The sequence below is a fragment of the Prionailurus bengalensis genome, chromosome A2, assembly GCF_016509475.1.
Source record: "Prionailurus bengalensis isolate Pbe53 chromosome A2, Fcat_Pben_1.1_paternal_pri, whole genome shotgun sequence".
Taxonomy (NCBI): domain Eukaryota; kingdom Metazoa; phylum Chordata; class Mammalia; order Carnivora; family Felidae; genus Prionailurus; species Prionailurus bengalensis.
The window spans coordinates 11,037,017-11,060,644 of record NC_057348.1 but is presented as its reverse complement, the minus strand read 5'-3'; the positions used below and the strand labels follow the sequence as shown (position 1 = coordinate 11,060,644).

Genomic DNA, 23,628 nt, shown 5'->3' with positions numbered 1-23,628 from the left:
GGAGAGGAAAAGCCCAAATATGAGGGGCCATAATGCTGGTTCCTCTGAAAATCCCAGAAGAAGAAATTTTGAAATGTGTGTATCATTGCCTAGTTCCATCTGGTGGAGTTGACTACTTAGAAAAGAAAAAAAAGAACATGATTAATTTTCAAGCAAATGGCTTTATTTATTCATTTTCTTTTTTTCTTTTTTTAAAGTTTTAATTTATGTTCCAGGTAGTAGACATACAGTGTAAAACTAGTTTCAGGTGTAGAATACAGTGATTCAACACTTCCACACTTGACCAGCGCTCTTTAGGACCAGTGCGCTCCTAAATCCCCATCAGCTATTTCCCCCAAACCCCACCTCCCTCCCCATTGACAAGTTTGTCCTCTACAGTTAAGAGTGTATTTTTTGGTTTACCTCTCTCTTTTTTCCCTTTGTCCATTTGTTTTCTTTTTTAAATCCACAGGTGAGTGAAATCATATGGTATTTGTCTTACTCTGACTTATTTTGCTTAGCATAATAAACTCTAGCTCCATCCACATTGTTGTAAATGGCAAGATTTCATTCTTTTTGATGGCTGAGTAAGATTCCATTGTATATATTAATATATGTGTGTATATATACATGCACCCAGCACACATGTGGACACATACATGTCCATGTATGTATAGATAGTTGGGCCATTTCCGTAGTTTGGCTGGTGTAGATATTGCTGCTATAAACATCTGGGTGCATGTATTCCTTTGGGTTAGTATTTTTGATGTTCTTTAGGTAAATACCTAGTAGTGCAACTGCTGAATCATAGGATAGTTTTGTTTTTAATGTTTTGAGCAATCTTCATACTGTTTTCTAGAGCTGATGCACGATTTGCCTTCCCACCAACAGAGAGAGAGGGTTCCCCTTTCTCCACGTCCTCTCCAACATCTTTCGTTTCCTGTGTTCTTGATTGTAGCCTGTCTGACAGGGGTAAGGTAATATCTCATTGTAGTTTTTATTTGTATTTCCCAGACAATGGGTGATATTGAGCATCTTTTCATGTGTCTGTTAGCCATTTGGATGTCTTCTTTGGAAAAAAATGTTTATTCATATTTAATGCCCATTTTTTTAACTAGATTATTTGTGTTTTGGGTGCTGAATTTGATAAGTTCTTTATAGATTTTGGATGCTAACCCTTTATTAGATAAGTCTTTTGCAAATACCTCCTCCCATTCCATAATTGCAGTACATAGTATTTTCCCAAAGCATATAAAAATACTAACTCAAAGAGATACCCACACCCTGATGCTTATAGCAGCATTATCAACAATAGCCAAGTTATGGAAAGAGCCCAAATGTCCGTAGACTGATGAATGGACAAGGAAGGTGTGGTATATGTTATGTGTGTATACACACACACACACACACACACACACACACAAACACTGAAATATTACACAGCCACAAAAAGAATGAAATCTTGCCATTTCCAACAATGTAGATGGATCTAGAGAGTATTATGTTAAGCAAAATAAGTCAGTCAGAGAAAGACAAATACTGTATGATTTTACTCATATGTGGAATTTGAGAAACAAACCAAATGAACATGGGAGGGGGGGAAGAGGCAAACCAAGAAACAGACTTGTAAATCTAGAGAACAAAATGAGGGTTGCTACAGGGGGATGGTGGAGGGGGTGGGTTAAATATTGGTTGAGGATTAAGAAGGACACTTTTGATGAGCACTGGGTATTGTATATGTGTTGAATCACTAAATTCTATTCTTGAAACTAATATTACACCATATGTTAACTACCTGGAATTTAAATAAATACTTGCAGGAAAAAAGTCCCTACAATCCAAATCGGAGAAAGAATATATATATAAAACATAAAAAATCATATACCATGTCAGATGGTGACAGGTGCTATGCAAAACAAAAAAAAAGTAGGTATAGAAAGGAATGGATGGGGAGGGCTCTATTTTTTAATAGGTGTTCAGGAAGGCCTGCAAAGAAGGTGACACTTTAACAGAGGCTTCCAGAAAGACTTGGCAGGAAGCAGGAGAATATTGGGGGAAGCGTGTGCCCTGCAGGGAAAACAGAGCCAAGGCCCTGGAGAAGGCGTTTAGTCCAGATATTCAAATCTCACAATGAAGTCAGCATGGGGAGGGAATGCATGGGGATAAGAGGTGTTGGCAGAGAATACTGAGGGGCAAGGTGGCTCTCCTGCCACTGTTGAAACTTGAAAAGACAGGCAGTCCTTCCTTCCCAAGATGTTCTTGGCATTTTTAAAATTTTGTTCCAAGGTATTCTGTGAATTGAGATAGATCCCTTCCTTATTTCCGTCCATTGGTTAACATCCTAGCATTTAAAGGTCACATATTGGAGTATATGAACTCAGGTACCATTGCCCTGAGGACTGCTTGTGCCCCACAACACACACGTGCACACACACGCAATGCACACTCACACGTGAACACACACACGCACACACAGAGTGCACTGTGGCCTCCTGGCGCTGCGTTACCATCATGCTTTTCTCACATGCAACCACCATAATTTTGAAAGAAACGATACAAGGCAAGCTATCAACATCAGATTACCTTTACCCTAAAGAATGTGTAAATAGTACTTAAATTCTAGTTAGAAAGCCATGGACATGTAAATATGGGGCTCCATTTTAATTAGATCATCTTGTGTCCTGTATTTAAATAAACAAAAGAAATCGGTTCCAAGAGCACAGAGAGGAAAGAGATGGACACAGGGGAAAGAAGATCTAAGAAACTCAGGTTGTCCCTGAGAGACTGTGATGAGAAAACTTCCCTGGCTCTGGCAGCATTCCAGCCCCAGTTACATACCCTCATGCCCAGAATAATTAACAAAACCAGAACAAAACAGTATATCTAACCCAGAGAGGAGTGGCGTTATTTATGTTAAGACATTTTAATGATTGAATATCCCTCTAGAAAAATGTGCAAATGGAAGAAACCTACGTAAGACAACAGAAATTACACAGTGTACAACAACAGAAGGGATTTTTCAAGATGCAGAACAAGAGTTTTCTGAACGATTTTAAATGCAAAACTTTTGGAATCAGAAAACCAGCTTTTGAATGTCAGATCTACCCCATATAAGCTGTTTGAACTTGAGAAAGACAATGAATCTATTCCAAATGTGAATATCCTTACTCAGATAGAGGGGATAAGCAGTGTCCATCCTCCTAGGGTGGTAGACGGCGTTAGTGAGTGTATGTAAAAGGCTTACAATGGTTCCTTCTCGTTAGCAAGTGGATGGTTATCACTGGTGAAGAGATTGGCTGAGTTTTTTCTTCTATGTTGAACAAATATCTTCCTAGTTTCTATACAACTTGGTAATGAAGTATTACGCAGTAAAGCTAGTTAGCATACACTCTTTCGTATATGGAATACAAATTTTATGTGAATACTCCATGTGAAAGGTGATGCTGAGAAATGTGTCTCAAGAAGTGCTGTTGCAAGGAAACAGCTACCTCCATGGCTCTGGGTCTTTCTACAAACACAGAACATGCTCAAAAACACCACATCTTGAAAAGCTCACGGCACATGCCTTCAAGCTTGATACTCTGTTTTCCTACTCCCCTTAGCTGCAAAACTCGTAGGTATGTTCTAATTTCACCGTGACCAATTTGTGTCCTCCTCCCCACCACTCCTTCCTCATTCTCATCCAACTGGACTTCCATTCCCACCGCTCATTGTCAACAATGACTCCTGTATTGCTGAGTCCAGTGGAGCTTCTCTTTTAAACATATTACATAAATTAATTGTAAATGAATCTACCTCGTCTCAGGTGACCGCAGGTAAAATCTCTCAGATTCCATTCTCTCAGAATCTTTCCCAAAATAACCACTGAGCTCTGAGACTCACATGGATGGGGTCTATAAGAAGAACGTCTCTGTGTGGAGGTCCGACTTTGTCCCTGGATGGTTGATCATGGAGACCAAAGCTCTGTCCCCAGACAGGACAGCAGGATGGAGTGAAGCATTGGTCCCTCTGCACAGACCTGGGTCCCAAAAGCAACAACCATGCCTTGCCATATACAAGGTTTCCGATGATGACATTCTGCAGTGGAGGAGATATTTATAGCTCCCTATGTCTGCTCATTAGACACTGTTTCCATTGTTACTCCCACGTTGGAGCACATCATTTCCCCGTGGGCCACTGGAGCGGTGGGAAAAGAAAAGTTTCCTGCTGATACTCTGTTGCTGGGATATCAGACTGGAAGTCAGGTGAATCCAGTTTTGTATTACGCTCATGAACTTGCCTGCCTACCAGAGGTCTAACCAGCTTGCACTTTACCTTCACCTTGAGCTGATTTTGAATTCATTGAGTTGAGGGTTTACCATTTATAACTCTGGATGATTTTAATAAATGAGCCATGAGATCCTCTTTATGTGTGGTTTTGAAAGAAAAGTCTTAGGACTCACCCTAGTGTTTGAAAAAAAGTCTGTATTTGATTCTTTAATCTGAGGACTGCTGAGTTGGCCTCAAATACACCCATGAAAAAGACTTTTAGTAGGCAGAATAATGTCCCCCAAATATTTCCACATCTTAATCTCCAGACTTTTCGAATATATCTTGTGTCGTGGCAAGTGAGAATTAGGGTGACAAATGGTGTTAACATTGCTAGTCAGCTGACCTGAAGAGAAATTTGTTCTGATGATCCAGGTGGGCTCAATAGATCACAAGGTGCCTCCAGATATGGAAGACAGAGGCAGAAGAGTAGGAATCACAGAGAAATTTGAGATGCTATGTTGCTGGCTTTGAAGATAAAGGGAGGGAATATGAGTCAGGGAATACAGGCGGCTTTAGTTCCCCAGGACCTCCCCCAGACAGAGTGATTTTAGCCCAGGGAGACCTACTTCAGACTTCTGACTTCCAGAACTATCAGAACATAAATTTATTTGTTCTAAGCCAGCGGCATGGAATTTGTCACAACCACAATAAATATCTATTCCGGATAGTTACCCAATAACACTCTGTTTAGAGAAATGAAATTCAGCCTTGGATCATGTTTATATTCTTTCAAATAAGGCTATTTGGTGTTGAAATACCATTTTATGTAAAACACCAAATCTGAAGTCACTTTGGAGTCTCTCAACCCCAACAGCTGGTACAAAAAATCCTCTAAGCCATGAGCTGTACTGTCTTGCAGGCACTGAAGTAGACAAACTAAAACATTAAGGCCACTTGTTCTACCTTAAATATTTATGTTCAAATTTTTACCTACTTTTATTTTCATGTTAATCCAAATGTTCTTTTCATTTTTGTCCTCTCCCACTTTCTCTCAAGTTTATTTTGACATGAAAGCTTTCCTAATAATGAATCTGTGTGTGCACACATGAGTGTCCATGTTTACTTGAAAGAAAAATGTATAAACGCACACACACACACACACACACACCATATCTACCCCTCACCATTGAGCATTTTCTTTGGAATCCACATAATGTTACCACACAGTTGTTTATTTCCCACAACATCCCTCTGAAATTAGTTTTATTATCCCACATTATCTGCAGAAATAAGAAAACTGAACCTCAAGGGGATTACATTTTAATAAGTTACAGAACAAAGCAGTTAAAGCTTATTGTGTACTTTCTGGAATTACATACAAATGAATGTTCAGAAGGTGCTCCTAAATATTTATGATTCCCTTAATAGAACAAACCGTTTAATTTACTAAAAAATTTTTTGAAGTATCATTGACACACAAAATCATTAATTTCAGGTATACAACATACTGATTCGACAGACTCTTTATGTTATGCTGTGCTCACAAGTGTCAAACTATAAACTTTAAATGTACACAGATGATTATATATAATTAAGCTACAATGATAGAGTTAAAAGGAAAAAAGTCTAGCGGAGCGTGGCTGAGGGGAGGACCGAGAACATTGGTAGCTGATTCACATTGAAGAAGGAAGAAGGATCTCTCTTCTAAATAGAAAGAGGCTAAATGTCTATATGGATATAAGACCAATGAAATGAAGTTAAGGCCGCTCACGTTTGATATGCCACTAAGTCACTATCCAGTACTGATTTTATATTCAAAGTACTCTTTCCTGAAGAATAAACAAAGCCAATGAGAGTAGAAGAAAGGAAATAACACAGAGGTGAAATAAATGACACAGAGATTTAAAAAATGAATGGAACGAAATCAATGAAAGCAACAGCTGGTTCTTTGAAAAGATAAACAAAATTGACAAACCCTTAGCCACATTCATCAAGAAAAAAAAGGGCAATGACCCAAGTAAGTAAAATCATAAATGAGAAAGAAATAACAACTGACACCATATAAATACAAAGAATTGTAAGAGAATGTTATTAAAAAATATATGCCAACAAAGAGGATGACCCAGGTGAAAGGATAAAGTCCTAGAAAAATACAAACTTCCAAAACAGAACTGGGAAGAAATACAGGATCTGAACAGATTAATTGTCAGTAACAAAGTGGAATTGGTAAACAAAAAGTTACCTAAAACTAAAAGTTCAGGACCAGATGGAGTCACAGGTGAATTCTACAAGACACTTATTTTTTTTATGTTTATTTATTTTTGAGAGAGAGAGAGAGAGAGAGAGAGAGAGAGAAAGAGAAAGAAGGGGAGGGACAGAGAGCAAGAGAGAGACACAGAATCTTTTTTTAATATGAAATTTATTGTCAAATTGGTTTCCGTACAACACCCAGTGCTCATCCCAACAGGTGCACTCTTCAATGCCCACCGCCACCCCCCATCAACCCTCAGTTTATTCTCAGTTTTTAAGAGTCTCTGATGGTTTGCCTCCCTCTTTCCCTTTTTTCCCCCTTCCCCTCCCCCATGGTCTTCTGTTAAGTTTCTCAGGGTCCACATAAGAGTGAAAACGTATGGTAACTGTCTTTCTCTGTAGGACTTATTTCACTTAGCATAACACTCTCCGGTTCCATCCACGTCACTACAAAAGGCCATATTTCATTCTTTCTCATTGCCAAGTAGGATTCCATTGTGTATATAAACCACAATTTCTTTATCCATTTGTCAGTTGATGGACATTTAGGCTCTTTCTATAATTTGGCTGTTGCTGAAAGTGCTGCTATAGACATTGGGGTACAAGTGCCCCTATGCATCAGCACTCCTGGATCCCTTGGGTAAATTCCTAGCAGTGATATTGCTGGGTCACAGGGGAGACCTATTTTTAATTTTTTGAGAAACCTCCACACTGTTTTCCAGAGTGGCTGCACCAGTTTGCATTCCTACCAACAGTGTAAGAGGGTTCCTGTTTCTCCACATCCTCGCCAGCATCTATAGTCTCCTGATTTGTTCATTTTAGCCACTCTGACATGAGATGATATCTGAGTGTGGTTTTGATTTGTATTTCCCTGATGAGGAATGACGTTGAGCATCTTTTCATGTGTCTGTTGGTCATCTGCATGCCTTCTTTAGAGAAGTGTCTATTCATGTTTTCTTTCCATTTCTTCACTGGCTTATTTGTTTTTTGGCTGTGGAGTTTGGTGAGTTCTTTATAGATTTTGGATACTAGCCCTTGTCTGATATGTCATTTTCAAATATCTTTTCCCATTCTTTTCGTTGCCTTTAGTTTTGTTGATTGTTTCCTTTGTAGTGCAGAAGCTTTTTATCTTCATGAGGTCCCAATAGTTCATTTTTGCTTTTAATTCCCTTGCCTTTGGAGATGGAGACACAGAATCTGAAGCAGGCTCAAGGCTCCAAGATGTCAACACAGAGCCCAATGCACACATCCCAACGTGGGGCTCAAACTCACGAACCATGAGATCATGACCTGAGCTGAAGTTGGGACTCAACCAACTGAGCCACCCAAGCACCCCATCTACAAGACATTTAATGAAGAATTAGTATCTATTCTCCTCAAACTACTCCAAAATATTGAATAGGAGGTAAATCTTACAAATACATTCAATCAGGCCAGCATTACCCTGATGCCGGAACCAGACAACGACACCCCCCAAAAAGAAAACTATATACCAGTAACCTTGATGAAGATAGATGCAAAAATCCACAAGAAAATACTAGCAAACCACACATGACAGTATATTAAAAAGATCATTCACCATGGTCAGGGAGGATTTATTTCAGGGATACAAGGTTTTCAATATTTTGAAAATCAATGTTATACATGTCAACAGAATGAAGGGTAAAAATCATATGATCATCTCAATAAATGAAGAAAAATCATTTGACAAAATTCAACATTCATTCATGATAAAACCTCAGTAAAGTGGGGTTAGAGGCAACATACCTCAACATATAGAGGCCACCTATGAAAATCCCATAGGTAGCATCATACTCAGTGGTGAAAAATGGAGACATTTCCCCCCAATGTCAGGAAGAAGAAAAGATGTCCACTCACACTTATTCAACATAGTACTGGAAGTCCTAGCCACAGAAATCAGCTAAGAAAAAGAAATAAGGGGTATCCATATTGGTAAAGAAGTTAAACTGTCACTATTTGCAGATGACATGATACTATACATGGTAAATCCAAAAGAATCTACCAAAACATTCCTAGAAGTATGGATAAAGAAGATGTGGTATACATACATACAATGGAATAATATTCAGTGATCAAAAAGAGTGAAATCTTGCCATTTGAAAGAATGTGGATGGAACTAGAGTGTATTATGCTAAGCGAAATAAGTCAGAGAAAGACAAATATCATATCATTGTACCTATATGTGGAATTTAAGAAACAAAAAAGACGAACATAAGGGAAGTGAGGGAAAATAAGTTAACAACAGAGGGAGTAAAACATAAGAGACTCTTGAATACAGAGAATAGGCTGGGGGTTCCTGGAGGGGAGGTGGATTGGGGGTTAGCTAAATGGGTGATGGGAATATATTTAAGGAGGGCACTTATTGGAATGAGCATTGAGTGTTCTATAGAAGTGATGAATCACTGGGTTCTACTCATGAAACCAATACTACAGTGCATGTAACTAACTTGATTTTACATACATACATACGTACATACATACATATAAAATTACTAGATGTATTACATTAATTCAGTAAAGTACAAGATACAAAATAAATACCCAGTAATCAGCAACGTTTCTGTACCTTAACAACGAAGCAGCTGAAAGAAAAACATTTAAAAACACCATTTACAATTGCACCAAAAAGAATACAATATTTAGGAATCAACTTAGCCAAAAAGTAAAAGACCTATGTTCCAAAAACTATAAGACACTAGTGAAAGAAATTGAAGGTAATGTAAATAAATGGTAAGATATTCCATGCTCATGGATTGGAAGATTATTCTTGTGAAAATGTCCATATTACCCAAAGCAAAGCAATCGACAGATTCAATGCAATCTCTATCAAAATACCAACAGCAGTTTTCACAAAACTAGAACAAATAATACTAAAATTTGTATGGAACTATAGAGGATCCTGCATAGCCAAAGCAATCCTGAGAAAAAAGAACAGACCTACCAGGTTTCAACATATACTCCAAAGCTGTAGATATCAAGACAGTATGCTTTAGGCACAGAAATAGACACATAGGTCAGTGGGACAGAATAAAGACCCCAGAAATAAAACATGACAAAATGGGTTTAATCTATTACTTGGATGTAAATTTCAAAAAAAAATTTAAAAAGGTGAGACTATGGGGAAAAGACAGTCTTTTCAATAAATGGTGCTGGGAAAACTGAGCAGACACATGTAAAACAATGAAACAGGACAACTTTCTTACACCATACACAAAACCAAAAATGGATGAAAAGCCTAAATGTGAGACATGAAACTGCCTGAAAAGAACACAGGCAGTAATTTCTCTGACATCAGCTATAGCAACATTTTTCTAGACAAGTCTCCTAAGGCTAAGGAAACAAAAGTAAAGATAAACTATTGGGATTCTATCAAAATTAAAAGATTTTACACAGCAAAGGAGAGAAGAAAACAAAACAAAATAAAACAAACCTGATCTATTGAATGGGAGAAGGTATTTGCAAATGATATATCTGATAAAAGGTTAATATCTAAAATACACAAAGAATTCATACAACTAAACAACAACAAAAAAACCCCAAACCATCCACTTAACAATTGGGCAGAGGTTCTGAATTGACATGTCTGTAAAGAAGACATCCAGATGGCCAACAGACAAATGCAAAGATGTTCATCATCACTCATCATCAGGGAAATGTAAATCAAAACCACGATGAGATACCACCTCACACAGGTCAGAAGGGCTAAAATCAGAAACACAACAAACAAGTGCTGGTGATGAAGTGGAGAAAAGGCACCTCAGACACTGCTGGTGGGAATGCAGCCACTGTGGAAAACAGTATGGAGGGCCCTCAAAACTTGGAAATAGAACGACAACATGATCCAATAAGTCCATTACTGTTTCCAAAAAAAAGAAAAACGCCAATTTGAAAACATATATGCACCCCTATGTTTATTGCAGTATTCTTTACAACAGACAAGATATGGAAGCAACCTAAGTGTCTGTCAATAGAGGAATGGATAAGGAAAATGTGGCGCACACACACACACACGAATATTGATCTGATGTGTCATTTACAAACATCTTCTCCCATTCTGTAGGAAGCCTTTTAATTCTTTTGGTTTCTTCACTGTGCAGAAGCTTTTTACATTGGTGAGGTCCCAATAGTTCACGTTCGCTTTTGTGTCTCTTGCCTACGGCAACACGGGTAACAAGAAGTTGCTATATTTGAGGTCAAAGAGATAGCTGCCTGTGTTCTCCTCTAGGATTTGGGTGCTTTCCTATCTCACATGTAGGTCTTTCATCCATTTTGAATTCATTTCTGTGAATGGTGTATGGTGTAAGACAGTGGTCCAGTTTCACTGGCATGTTGCTCTCCATTTTGCCAATACCATTGCTTAAGAAGCTGCCTTTTTTCCACTGGACACTTCTTCCTTCTTTGTCGAAGATTGACCATATTGTTTTGGGTCCATTTATGGGTTTTCTATTCTATTCCATTGTTCTATGGGTCCGTTTTTGTGTCAGTACCATACTGTCTTGATGACAACAGCTTCGTAATACATCTAGAATTTCCAAATGTTTTATAAACGTCAATCTTTAACCTGTCTTAAACATACGAAACTCCCAGATGATTTGACAAAAGAAGATCAAATCCAAGGATTATTAAACCCATGGTTGTATAGCAAAGGAACACACTTTTTCTTGTTGAAGAAAGAATAGGTATTTTCTAGAGTATCAGGAGTTGTGTTCCCACCACAACTCAATGTTTCGGAGAGCCAAGGGTCATTGTCAAGACAGGTTCCTGAGTCCTAGATTTGGAAAAAAAAAAACTTTCACTCAGGTCTGTGAAAAGTTTCAATGTTAGACAAGCCAGGAAAGTTCGAGGAGGAGTAAAAAAAATTGGATATGCCTGAATTCTAATCTGATCTCTTGGGAACAGGGAATCTACAGGAAAAAATTCCATTCTGTCCAGATAAGTTCCCATGGGGAGATGGGCTCAGGGGTTGGAGTAACAATGGGAAATGTGTCTAACGTTTCAGACACATTTTGCTGTGTCAGATGCAGCAAACATAAGGAGCTGTAAATACCTCCTCTGCTGCAGATCCAGAACATGTTTAATCTGAAGCCGGAGTAGACATGGTTTTTGCATTTGGATTCTTAAGTCTGGTTTGGGGACCAATGCTTCACTCCTTCCTGTTCTGGGAATAGAGCCTGCTTTCCATCATCAACAAACAGGGAGAAATTCTGACTTCTACCTGGAGACCTTCCTCTCAGAGACCCCATCTAGGTGAGTCTCAGAACTCAGCAGGTATTCCAGGGAAGGTTCAGAGAGAATGCAATCTGAAAGCTTTCCTCTGAGGTCACCTGGCAGCCTAACCATCTTGGTCTCGGAGACAAAAGTGCATTGTGTTTGATGGCACGGTGAACACTTTCATTTTTTTAAGGTTTACTTATATTTGAGCGAGAGAGATGGAGACAGAATAAGAGTGCGGGAGGGGCACAGAGAGAGGGGGACCCAGAATCTGAAGCAGACTCCAGGCTCTGAGCTGTCAGCACAGAGCCTGACGTGGGGCTCGAATTCACGAACTGCGAGATCATGACCTGAGCCAAAGTCAGACGCTTAACTTACTGAGCCACCCAGTCTCCCCCATTTATTTTTTTATGTTTATTTACCTTTGAGAGAAAGAGAGAGAGAGGCAGAGTGTGAGTAGGGGAGTACCAGAGAGAGAGTGAGACATAGATCTGAGGCAGGTTCCAGGCTCTGAGCCATCAGCACAGAACCTTATGTGGGGTTGGAACTAACCAACTGCGAGATCATGACCTGAGCTGAAGTCGGACGCTTAACCGACTGAGCCACCCAGGTGCCCAACCCACTCATTTATAATCAATTTATTTAAGATGTGAAAAAAAGGAAATGTCTGTTGAAATTAGCAATGTAAGGATTATTGTTGAAAATTAAGTGGTGGGAATAAAAGATCAGTTGGATGCGACTAACGAGGGAATGCCGGGTACTGACTTCCAGGATAATCTGAACATTTCCAAAGAGTTTTGCAGTTAAAGGAAATATGAAAATACACTACTAGGTATGGAAGGAGGTGCAGTGAGGGAATTTAAACAATATTTTTAAGATGGGGTATTTTGGAGCATATTCTGTATCTTTTAGAAAGGTCCAGACCAATGGAGGGAGCCACGACCTGGCAACTGCAGTTCTGGAGACATACATTTCACAGAATCTACTCTCCATTAGGTCACTTAAAAAGTTTATTTAAAACTCGAACAGGCATATGCTAGAGGGTTTTATTTTGCACTTATTTCATCACCTGGAGGACGAATTTATGTTGGGGTTTATTGGCCACTTACTTTCCCTGTCGTAAATTATCAGTGTAATTTCTTTGCCTTTTACATCGAGTCTGAGTGTTCTTTTCTTTGTTTGTTGCTCCTGCTGAATCATTTTCTTCCTTCCTCTTGATTGCATTTTTTTCACACAAATAATTCTACTCCTGAAACCAATATTACACTATATTTTAACCAACTAGAATTTAAATAAAAACTTAAAAAAACAAAAAAAGTTTGCAAATTTTAAGCCAAGTTTACTATTTGCTGTTTAATTCTTGTATGTATGTACAGATATATTTTCTGGGTGGTGTGAGAGTTTATAAACTTTGAGTGGTCAAATCTACCAGTCGGCCATACTTTCTCCCCCACCCATTGCTTTCTATGTGCCTCATAGTCATAAACTGCCTTTTGTATGTATTGCCACCTACCTCCCATCTGTGCTTCCTCACTGCCACCTTTTGTTTTGTGATTGGGTCTATTTTCTAAACTAGCAATAGTCCTTCTGCCGTCCTGTGGAAACGTGAATTTCTCTTGCATTCAAATTACATCTTTCTCACAAATGTGTGTGACCCCACTTAGGTTTGTACAGAATGAAATTATAATTTTATAGTCTGCTCCCTGCATTTTTTTTAACGTTTATTTATTTTTGAGACAGAGAGAGACAGAGCATGAACAGGGGAGGGGCAGAGACAGAGGGAGACACACAATCTGAAACAGGCTCCAGGCTCTGAGCTGTCAGCACAGAGCCTGACGCGGGGCTCGAACTCACGGACCATGAGATCATGACCTGAGCTGAAGTCAGACGCTTAACCGACCAAGCCACCCAGGCGCCCCCTGCATTATTTTTAAAGTCAGTTATAATCATAATTCTTGTTTTCCTATTCTTTTTTGAGGTTTTGCCTATTCCATTTTGATTTTGAGACGTGTGTTAATGTGATGAAATTATATTTTATATCTTCTCCTACAGAAGAGTCTTTATAACTCAATTTTAATTAATAAGTTTATTTTGAATTCACTATTTTTCCCGGTTTTCTTCTCCCTGCTATTCCTTGTATTTTATAAATTCCATTTTCTAAAAATGTGTTACTATATAAATGCACACCTTTATGAAACAGCAAAAAAAAAATGAATGAAAGAAGTGAGGTCCTGCTCATTTGGATCTTACATTAAATGAAGAAAGCAGAGTGGCGAAAATAAATGTGTATCTGACACAATGTTCTCAGGGATAGACATATGAAGAAAGGAAACACGTTTTTGCACACTCACACGCACACACATATAACTCAACAAGGAGAACCATGAGTGATTGGTCTGCACCCTGACCACGTACGACGTGCTCTGATATTTTCTATTGTGCCTTAGTTTTTCTATTCTAGTTTATTCTTGCAAACCACACCCTGACCCCACAAATGGCCCCAATCTCAGAATATGGAAAACATTCCTCTCCCTGGCTCTCTGTTCCTGTGCTGGTAGCTCCCTGTTTGTGTTCCCTCTCCTTTCATTGACAACTCCTGTGAGCACAATCTCTCATTTGTTCATGCAATATGTATTTATTACCACTGTCCCCAACCAAACTATGTCTGGGGTAAAGGATGTGAGTAAGTATAACATGCCCAGGGCACCCACAGTCTAGCAGGGAAACATATATGGAATTAAATAAAAATTACAGTGATAACACCACATCTAAATTATCACAAAAGAAAGTCTTTTTTTTCTTGTGGGAATGTCAACACACACACACACACACACACACACACACACACACATGCATGAAGGAGACGACTCCTTGCTGTCTGAAAGAGGAGATGGGAGTTTCAAGACAGAAGAGGTGAAAACTTCCAAATACACCAGTGGATGATTCCAACCAGAGGGGAAGCAGGTGTGTAGGGGCTCGGAGTCTTGAGACTGGGGCTTGAGATGAAGCTACAACTCAAGTTCAGTGTCAGTAGAACTGATGTGGGTGAGGCAGCATGAGTGCAAAGCTGTTGGGTCAGTCAGGGGAGGCAAGCCAAGTGTTGGAAATATGGATTTGGGGTTCATTCTCCAGGGGGGAGTCAGATGAAAGCATTAAATCAGGAAGGTGGACAGTAACATAATTGTAATATAGACAGATCTCTCGGGGGTAAATGTGAATATTGGCTAGAGGGGTGCTAGCCTGTGATGGGTGGAGAGAGGAAGAAAACTGAAATAAGGCTGTATAACTGGGGCCCCCGAAGTGGGGAAGTGATGGGGACTTTGAGAGAAGAAAAAGTCGGTCAAATCTCCTCACCAGTAAGAAGCAGTCATTATCAATTGAGGGAACTATGCTAAGTTCTTTATGGCGTGTTCACTAAATCTGCCAACCACCTGAGCAGGATAGATACCTCTAGCCCTACTATTTGGGGAATGATATTAGCATTTACAATAGTTTGGTTGGGAAGGTGGGGGAAGAGAAGAGAGGGAAACAAACCACAGGAGATTCATAGGGGTAGAGAGCAAACTCAGGGTTGATAGAGCAGGTGGGTGGGGATGGGCTGGATGGGTCATGGGGATTAAGGAGGGTAATTGCTGTGATGAGCACTGGGTGTTGTCAGTGATGAATCACTGAAATCTATTCCTGAAAACAATATGTTGCACTGTATGTTACCTGAGTAGAATTTAAATGAAAAAAAGAGTAGTTTGCTTCGTTCTTCAAATTCAAAAAGCAAACATATGTAGATCCAAAATTCAAAACACGAGTCTCTGATGATGAAGGTGTTGCATTTTATATCATTTATAAGAGGTGGGGTTTTGTTAGCAAATAATCTTTTAAAATCCGTCACTTTTGATGTACTCTGTATATTATCCTTAGAGAATTGTGGGGGTTTTCCCTTGCTTGTTATTTAGCGGGATGTCTTGATAACTTAGACATCCTAACTTTTCCGTTTAGATACATTGCTTTTTGCTGCTTCATTATTCTGGGCTTGAAGGAGACGTACCTGGGGTTGGGGTGTTGCCAGAACAGAAGACACATTCTCATCCCGCTGCTAGGGGCCGCCTCAACTCATAGATCTTTCTTCCCACTTTTCTTGCTCTCAGTTTTTGAAAATGATATTTTAATTTCTTTAAACACTGGCTATGAAAAGTTCATATTAATGCGGAGACCCATGTTTACATGCTCATAGAAGACTTAACTACTGGAACTTGAATGTATTTTCACATCTTTTGAGGAAAGAAAATCTCTTGTCAACAGCTTGCCTTGTATCAGTGTTTACCTAATTAATGTGCCTTGAGGTGAGAATAGTCTGGTTGTGACATGGTCCTAGGAGACTAGGGAGCACGCACGTGTGTGTGTGTGCGTGTGTGTGTGTGTGTGTGTGTGTGCCATGAGCGGTTCTCAAAGCAGAGGTCCTGGAACCCATAGCTCCATAATGTGACCCTTAATATACAGATGCCAGATTATTACCCAACACATGAAGATAAGAAGGGGGCCCATTTCTATCCAAAGATTCTTTGGACACAAAATCAATAAAGTGCAAGGGACGCTATGTGAAGGAGGGATTCCTTGTGCCGTGAAGTTTCATCAGTACCGGGGAGGCCACCTTGTTCCTCAACATTCCCTGCCACCATCTGTCACCACTCTTCCTCTTGCTCATTCCCCTCAACGCAATGGCTTTGGTTGACCATTGAATGACCAATGAATATTGGTTTTTAAAACAACAAACAAACCAACAAAAAGAAAGATGATGACAGGGAGTGGGAGATACTGGCTTCCAGTTAAGGAACGAGGGACACACAGGACTAAAAGGCACAGCAAAGGGAATATAGTCAGTGATACTATCAGAGCATTGTGTGGTGACAAATGGCGGCTCCACGTGTGGTAAGCATGGTGTGATGTGTAAAACTGTTGGATTGTACACCCCACACTGCTGTAACATGGTGCATCAACCACCCTCAGGTTTTAAAAATTGATTAAAAAAAATGACTTTTCTCAGAGCCTCTGCACTGGTCGTTCCCTCTGATTGGTGTACTTTTCCCCAGAGGACTTTGTGTCTCCTTCTGTCTCCTTGAGGCCTCTGTTTAGATGTGTTTTGGTATGCCCGAATAACCAGTAAAAAGTAACATCTTCACCCGTTCTTTCCTTTACACAAGCTTTGTTTTTCTTCATAGCACCTGTCACCTTCTCATATTTTATCCACTCTTTCATTTGCTTATCCTCTGTCTCCATCACTGAACCTTATAGACTTTTATTTTTTGACACCTGTACTCTTTGCCTGGAGATTAGTCAGTGCTCAAGTTTATTCCTCAAACGGGTGACAGAATTTCTCATTAAAACTATAGAATCCATGAGTATTAGGGGAAAAAGCTAAGTGTGGGATGTGAAGTCCTATTCAAAGCTGGCATGAGGGAGTCCCCAGAGGGGGCAAGTTCTATCCAAAAAACAATGGATATTGAATTTTTGAAAGAAAAATAAAAATTATAGAATTCCAATGATATTTGCAATGTTCATTGTTGACAAACTCGGTCATGCTATTTTTTGTTCCCTGATAGTCCCCTCTAGCCCATGGAACCAGGAAATGATTCACAAGTTTCAGAATTTTTTCTTCTGGGGCTGTCAAAGGAACCAGAGCTGCAGCTCCTCACTTTTGGGCTTTTCCTCTCCATGTACTTGATCACTGTGTTTGGGAACCTGCTCATCCTCCTGGCCGTCAGCTCTGACTCCCACCTCCACACGCCAATGTACTTCTTCCTGGCCAACCTGTCCTTTGTAGACATCTGCTTCACCTCCACCACCGTCCCGAAGATGCTCTGGAACATCCAGACACAGAGCAAAGTCATAACTTATGCAGGCTGCATCACACAGATGTATTTTTTCCTACTCTTTGCTGGATTGGACAATTTTCTACTGTCTGTGATGGCCTATGACCGGTTCGTGGCCATCTGTCAGCCCTTGCACTACATGCTGATCATGAAACCCACCTACTGTGGGCTGCTTGTTCTGGTGTCCTGGATGATGAGCACCCTGAACTCCTTATTACAAACCTTAATGATGTTGTGCCTGTCCTTCTGTACAGAGGTGGAAATCTCCCACTTTTTCTGTGAAATCAATCAGGTGGTCCTGCTTGCCTGTTCTGATCCCTTTCTTAATGACATGCTGATGTATTTTGCAGCTGGATTGTTGGGTGGTGCTTCCCTAGCTGGGATCCTTTACTCTTATTCTAAGATAGTTTCTTTTGTATGTGGGATCTCATCAGCTCAGGGCAAGTATAAGGCATTTTCCACCTGTGCGTCTCACCTCTCGGTTGTCTCCCTATTTTATTGTACTGGCCTAGGAGTGTACCTTAACTCTGCTGCTACCCAGAGCTCCCACTCGAGTGCAACAGCCTCAGTGATGTACGCAGTGGTCACACCCATGCTGAACCCCTTCATCTACAGCCTGAGGAACAAAGACATAAAGAGGGCTCTGAAGAGAATCGTTGGGGTTCTAGTGTTGTAAAGGCCAATTGTCCTGGGGCTGAAGACATGCCATGATTGCAGAGCTCAAAGCATCAGAGCCAGGAACTGCTATTCTTTGATCAGACTGTGGGAGTAGAAACTGCTCCTCCTATTTATTTCTTGGAATTCCCATTTGTTTGATTTCAACTTCTCCATACATTTCAATAACTCACTTTATTAAGCTTCTGATCTGTCTTATATACGGTTTCTCCTTTGTCCACTCTCATACGTTCCCAATGTTTTCCCAAATGTTGGATCACAAATGCCTGTACATTTCTGTATCTTACAATGGGCAAGTTGGATTTTATTTTATTTCTTTCCAAGATTTTATTTAAATTTACATAGTTAGCATATAGTGTAGAATTGGTTCAGTAGTATAGTTTAGTGATTCTTCACTTACCCAGTTCCCATCACAAGCACCCTTCTTTTTATTTTTTATTTTTTTTAACGTTTATTTATTTTTGAGACAGAGAAAGACAGAGCATGAACATGGAGGGGCAGAGAGAGAGGGAGACACAAAATCTGAAACAGGCTCCAGGCTCTGAGCTGTCAGCACAGAGCCCAATGCGGGGCTCGATCTCACGGACAGCGAGATTGTGACCTGAGCCGAGGTTGGCCGCTTAACCGACTGAGCCACCCAGGCGCCCCATTGAGGTGCCCCATTGAGGTACCACTCAGGTGCCCCATTGAGTCTGCTTAAAATGAATAAACAAGCACACAAAACAGCAGAATCTGATCCATAAATACAGAGAATAAACTCGTGGTTGTCAGAGGGGGGTGGGGAGGATGGGTGAAGGGCAGTGGGAGGTACAGGCTTCCAGTTGTGGAATAAATGAGTCATGGAAATCAAAGGCACAGCGGACAGAATATAGTCAATGATATTGCAATGGCCCTGTAGGCTGACAGCCAGCAGCTGCCTTTGTGCTGAGCAGCACATAATGTACGGAGAAGTTGAATCTCTCCGTCGTACACATGAAACTCGTGTCACATTGTGTGCCAAGTGCACTCAGATAATAATAGTTTTAAAAATGATTCTGTGTTTGGGTACATATGTGTAGGTGTGTTTATTTGAAATAGAAATGTATACAGAGAAACACACATATATGCATACATACAACTTTACGCCTGAGCATTTTCTTCAGATTCAACGAAATATGTCCGCACACCTCATTTATTTCTTGCAATATCCATTTGAAGTTACGTTTATGGTCCCAAGTTACTTTCGGAAATAAAGTAGCTGAGGCCCAGGGAGATTACATTTTAACAATTGGATTAAGAAGTCATCAAGGTTGTGCATTTTCTTGAAGAACATCAAATAGGAATGTGCAGTAGGTACTTTAGTTTTTGTATGGCTCCCTTGATTCATCAAATCATACGTTCCGAATAGATGCAGTTTATAGCACATGATTATACCCCCACTAAATTAGTTAGAAGGGAAAAAAATCCTGCAGCATACGGATCAGTGTGAAATATAGAGCAGAGGTAGCTGATTCATACTGAGTCGTGACAGGAGCTTTTTCTTCTCAGTAGGAAGAAAGCAAAGTGTCATGTATGAATACAGGAACAGTAGATGTAAATTAAAATCATTCACTTTTGATATTCTTTTTTTCCCTGTAAAACAGAAGATAAAAATGCACTCGGAAATCGAGTTAACTGATCATATACTTGTTCAGAAGAGAAGTGCCCCGTGGTCACACATGACATCATGGATGAGCCTTAGGAACAATGTAGAGTCGGGGCGCCTGAGTGGCTCAGTTGGTTGAGCGTCCAACTTCGGCTCACGTCATGATGTCACAGCTTGTGGGTTCAAGCCCTGAGTCAGGCTCCGTGCTGCCAGCTCGGAGCCTGGAGCCTGCTTTGGATTCTGTGTCTCCCTCTCTCTTTCTGCCCCTAACCCACTCGCATCCTGTCTCTGCCTCTCTCAAAAACAAATAAACTTTAAGAAAAAATTTAAAAAAAAGAAACAGTGTAGAGTCTCACAGCTCACTATAGACTCACAAGGAGACAGGCTCAGCTGAGAACAATCCCCAACATACAATATCATTTGGTAATAAAAGCATTACATTAAATCATTTTCTTTTAAATGGCTTGTTATGCAGCAATGGCTAACTGATTCAATGATCACGGTGAACAGAAGTAAGGACAATTATAATCTGCTGCTGACTGTTCTTGGTATTTATTCTTGTATTTGAAGCCTGCATTCATGGTACCTCTGTTATTTCAGTTTAGTTCAGACACCTGCATATAAAACCTGTCACTGAGAAGCACCTTAGTGTCTCAGTCGGTCGAATCTGCAACTCTTGATTTTGGCTCAGGTTGTGATCTCACAGTCATGAGATCAAGCCCCGTTCAACTTGGAGCCTGCTTAAGATTCTATCTCTGTCTCCCTCTCTGCCTCTTCCCCTCTCTCCTTCTCACTCCCCCTCTCCCTCTCTCTCTCATTCTCTCTCTCTCTAAAAAACAAACAAACAAACAATAACAACAAAAACAACAAAACAACTACCTCTCATTGAGGGTCATTTCCCCATAGCCAGAAAAGATTGAAAATGTATGCATTATTGTGTTGGAAAACTGGTGTCCCTGATTCACATGACCAGACAGGAATGCAAGCTCCCTCTTATGTCATCCCTTGAGCATAGAAGATGAATAGAATCCTGAGCCTGAGAAACATGTATAATGGAGGATAGTGACCATTCGACACCCCTTTCATGGTTATGACAAAATTTAGAAGGAAGGGGGATATATTTCTTTTACAACAATGAAAGGAGTCATACCAAAGGCAGCGTAAAGATTTCAGGAAGAAACAAGGAGATAATTCAATAAAAGTAGAAAAATGTCAATCAGTCCTTCCCCCATTTGGATAAGCCGCCTTACACATGGCCACCAATCCTCCATACTCCAATGAATAGCCGTACAGCATGAAGAATAAATACTTTAAAGAGCACAATGTGCGATTTAAAATAAAATAAAATTTTGCTTCATCATATTAAAGGGCATCTGGAGTCTAAGATCATATTCTAAAGTCAATCTATCTATTAATGTTTGTTGTTCCATCAAGACTTCTCTTGGAGATGTGTATTTGTTGAACACTTGAGTAAGGAAGTGACTGTTGTACACATTGTGGACAACAAGGTACTAAGAGACCAGGATCCTAATGAGGAGAATAAAACCCATCTATACGACACATTAATATATTAAGTGTCCACTATTAAGAAGAGCAGTTAAGATACTGATATACAAAGGAGCTTCAGACATATAAGCAAAAAAACGTAGCCTCAGTTATTGTTCTACTTTAAAATCACATATATTTGTCATAAAGTGTGGTTGTTTCCATAGGTGGCGTATCAATCATGACAGTTCTTTTTGTTTGTTTGTTTCAAGTTTTTATTTAAATTCTGGTTAGTGAACATGTAGTGTAGTGTTGGTGTCAGGAGTAGAATTTAGTGATTCATCACTTACATACAACACCCAGTGCTCACTCCAACAAGTGCCCTCCCTAATGCCCATTGCCCATGTAGCCCATCACCCACCCAATTCCACCCACCAATCCTAAGACATACAGAGAGCTAACTAGTGGTAATCGTGGCATTAAAAAAACACGTATGGAAGAAAAATGATTTGGTGTGACACAATTGTTTGAGAAAGATTATTTTTTAAAAACATCTATGTTGCCTCAAGGTAAATGAACATTTCCAAATATTTCAGATCCATGGTTGGAAATAAAATTCAGAAAGTGGGAAATACAAGGGAAAAAATTGTAGGATATCAGAGAGAGCAGAGCTTCATAGAGTGAGTTACATACATGGCATGTGGAAGTTGAGACAAGGAAATAAACGGGAAGAGGAATACTAACATCTAAAGTCTGAATAAAGATCACAATCTCTGACCCAGAGGCTTTGACCCCTGCAATCATCGGCATTTCTTCAATCTCATGACGATTGGCCATGTAAGGGTCTCCTTCCCAAAGAATGCTTTCAGAGCCCTTTTCATGTCTTTGTTCCTCAAGCTGTAGATGAAGGGGTTCAGCATGGGTGTGACCACCGTGTACATCACCGCGGCTGTGGCACTTGACCGTGAGCTCTGGGTAGCAGCAGAGCTCAGGTACACGCCGAGCATCGTACAGTAAAATAAACACACGACCGACAGGTGAGACGCACAGGTGGAAAACGTTTTATACTTGCCTTTAGCTGATGCAATCCCACGTATAGAGGAAACTATCTTGGAATAAGAGTAAAGGATCCCAGCAAAAGGACCACCACCCAGCAGGACAGCTGCAAGATACATCACCACGTTATTAAGAAAGGTGTCAGAACAGGCAAGTTGTAGCATCTGACTGAGTTCACAGAAAAAGTGGGGGATTTCCACCTCTGTACAGAAGGACAGCCGAAATGCCATTAAGGTTTGTAACAAGGAATACAGAACACTCATGATCCAGGACACCAGAACCAGGAGTCCACAGAGCTGGGGGTTCATGATGATTGTGTAGTGCAGGGGGTGACAGATGGCCACAAACCGGTCATAGGCCATCACACTCAGCAGAAAGACGTCCAACACACCAAAGAGTATGAAAAAATAAATCTGTGTGATGCAATCCTCATAGGTTATGACTTTGCTCTGAGTCCGGATGTTCACCAGCATCTTCGGGACGGTGGTGGACGTGAAGCAGATGTCTACAAAGGACAGGTTGGCCAGGAAGAAGTACATGGGCATGTGGAGGTTGGGGTCTGTGCTGATGGCCAAGATGATGAGCAGGTTCCCAAACACAGTGATCAGGTACATGGAGAGGAAAAGCCCAAATATGAGGGGCTGCAGTCCTGGTTCCTCTGAAAATCCCAGAAGAAGAAACTTTGAAATTTGTGTTTCATTGCTTGGTTCCATGTGGTGGAGGTGGCTTCTGGGAAAGAGGGAAATAAAATAACATAAATTTGTATTACTCACAAAATTGAAATGCGACTGTTTTTTTATTTTGCAGTCCATAAATTCCTTTTAATATGTTGTGTACGGATATGGTCCCCTTTAGGGAATCATCGCTGCCACATCTGATATACTTTTTATTGTCAATCAGCTTCTTTCCTAAGAAATCATGTATTTTATAGTTTTTCTGAGAAATGCTTCAATTATTCAGGAATCTAAATTGAGTGCTGACCAGCTTTCAGGCACTATCTAGGCAATGAGTATAGAGTGCTAAAGAACAAAAATCCCTACAGTGATGGAGAAAAAATATGTAAGCAAAGAAGATAATTATACAATTATCTTTTTGATACAATTATCTTTTGATTATCTCACCTTTTTGATGGTGAGGTGTGCTGTGAAGAAATGGGAAACAGGGATAAAGCGGAGAGCAAAAAGGGCATCTATTTTAATGTCATTTAGGCAA

The 23,628-nt window shown here is 40.0% G+C and overlaps 2 protein-coding genes across 2 annotated transcripts; one reads left to right on the top strand and one right to left on the bottom strand.

Moving 5' to 3' along the window:
* Nucleotides 1–17,319: 17,319 nt before the first annotated feature.
* On the top strand, nt 17,320–18,252 carry LOC122486376 (olfactory receptor 7A17-like). Its single transcript, XM_043585813.1, has one exon. It carries the CDS (start codon nt 17,320–17,322, stop codon nt 18,250–18,252), a length of 933 nt encoding a protein of 310 aa, XP_043441748.1.
* A 4,048-nt stretch (nt 18,253–22,300) lies between these two features.
* On the bottom strand, nt 22,301–23,129 carry LOC122487010 (olfactory receptor-like protein OLF4). The gene is given in 2 exon segments (XM_043586858.1): nt 22,301–22,348; nt 22,350–23,129. Coding segments are annotated over 2 exon segments (828 nt in total).
* Between the last annotated feature and the right edge of the window lie 499 nt (nt 23,130–23,628).

Excerpts from the sequence above, each read along its gene's own strand:
- LOC122486376 (XM_043585813.1), top strand. The coding sequence starts at position 17,320 with ATGGAACCAGGAAATGATTCACAAGTTTCAGAATTTTTTCTTCTGGGG.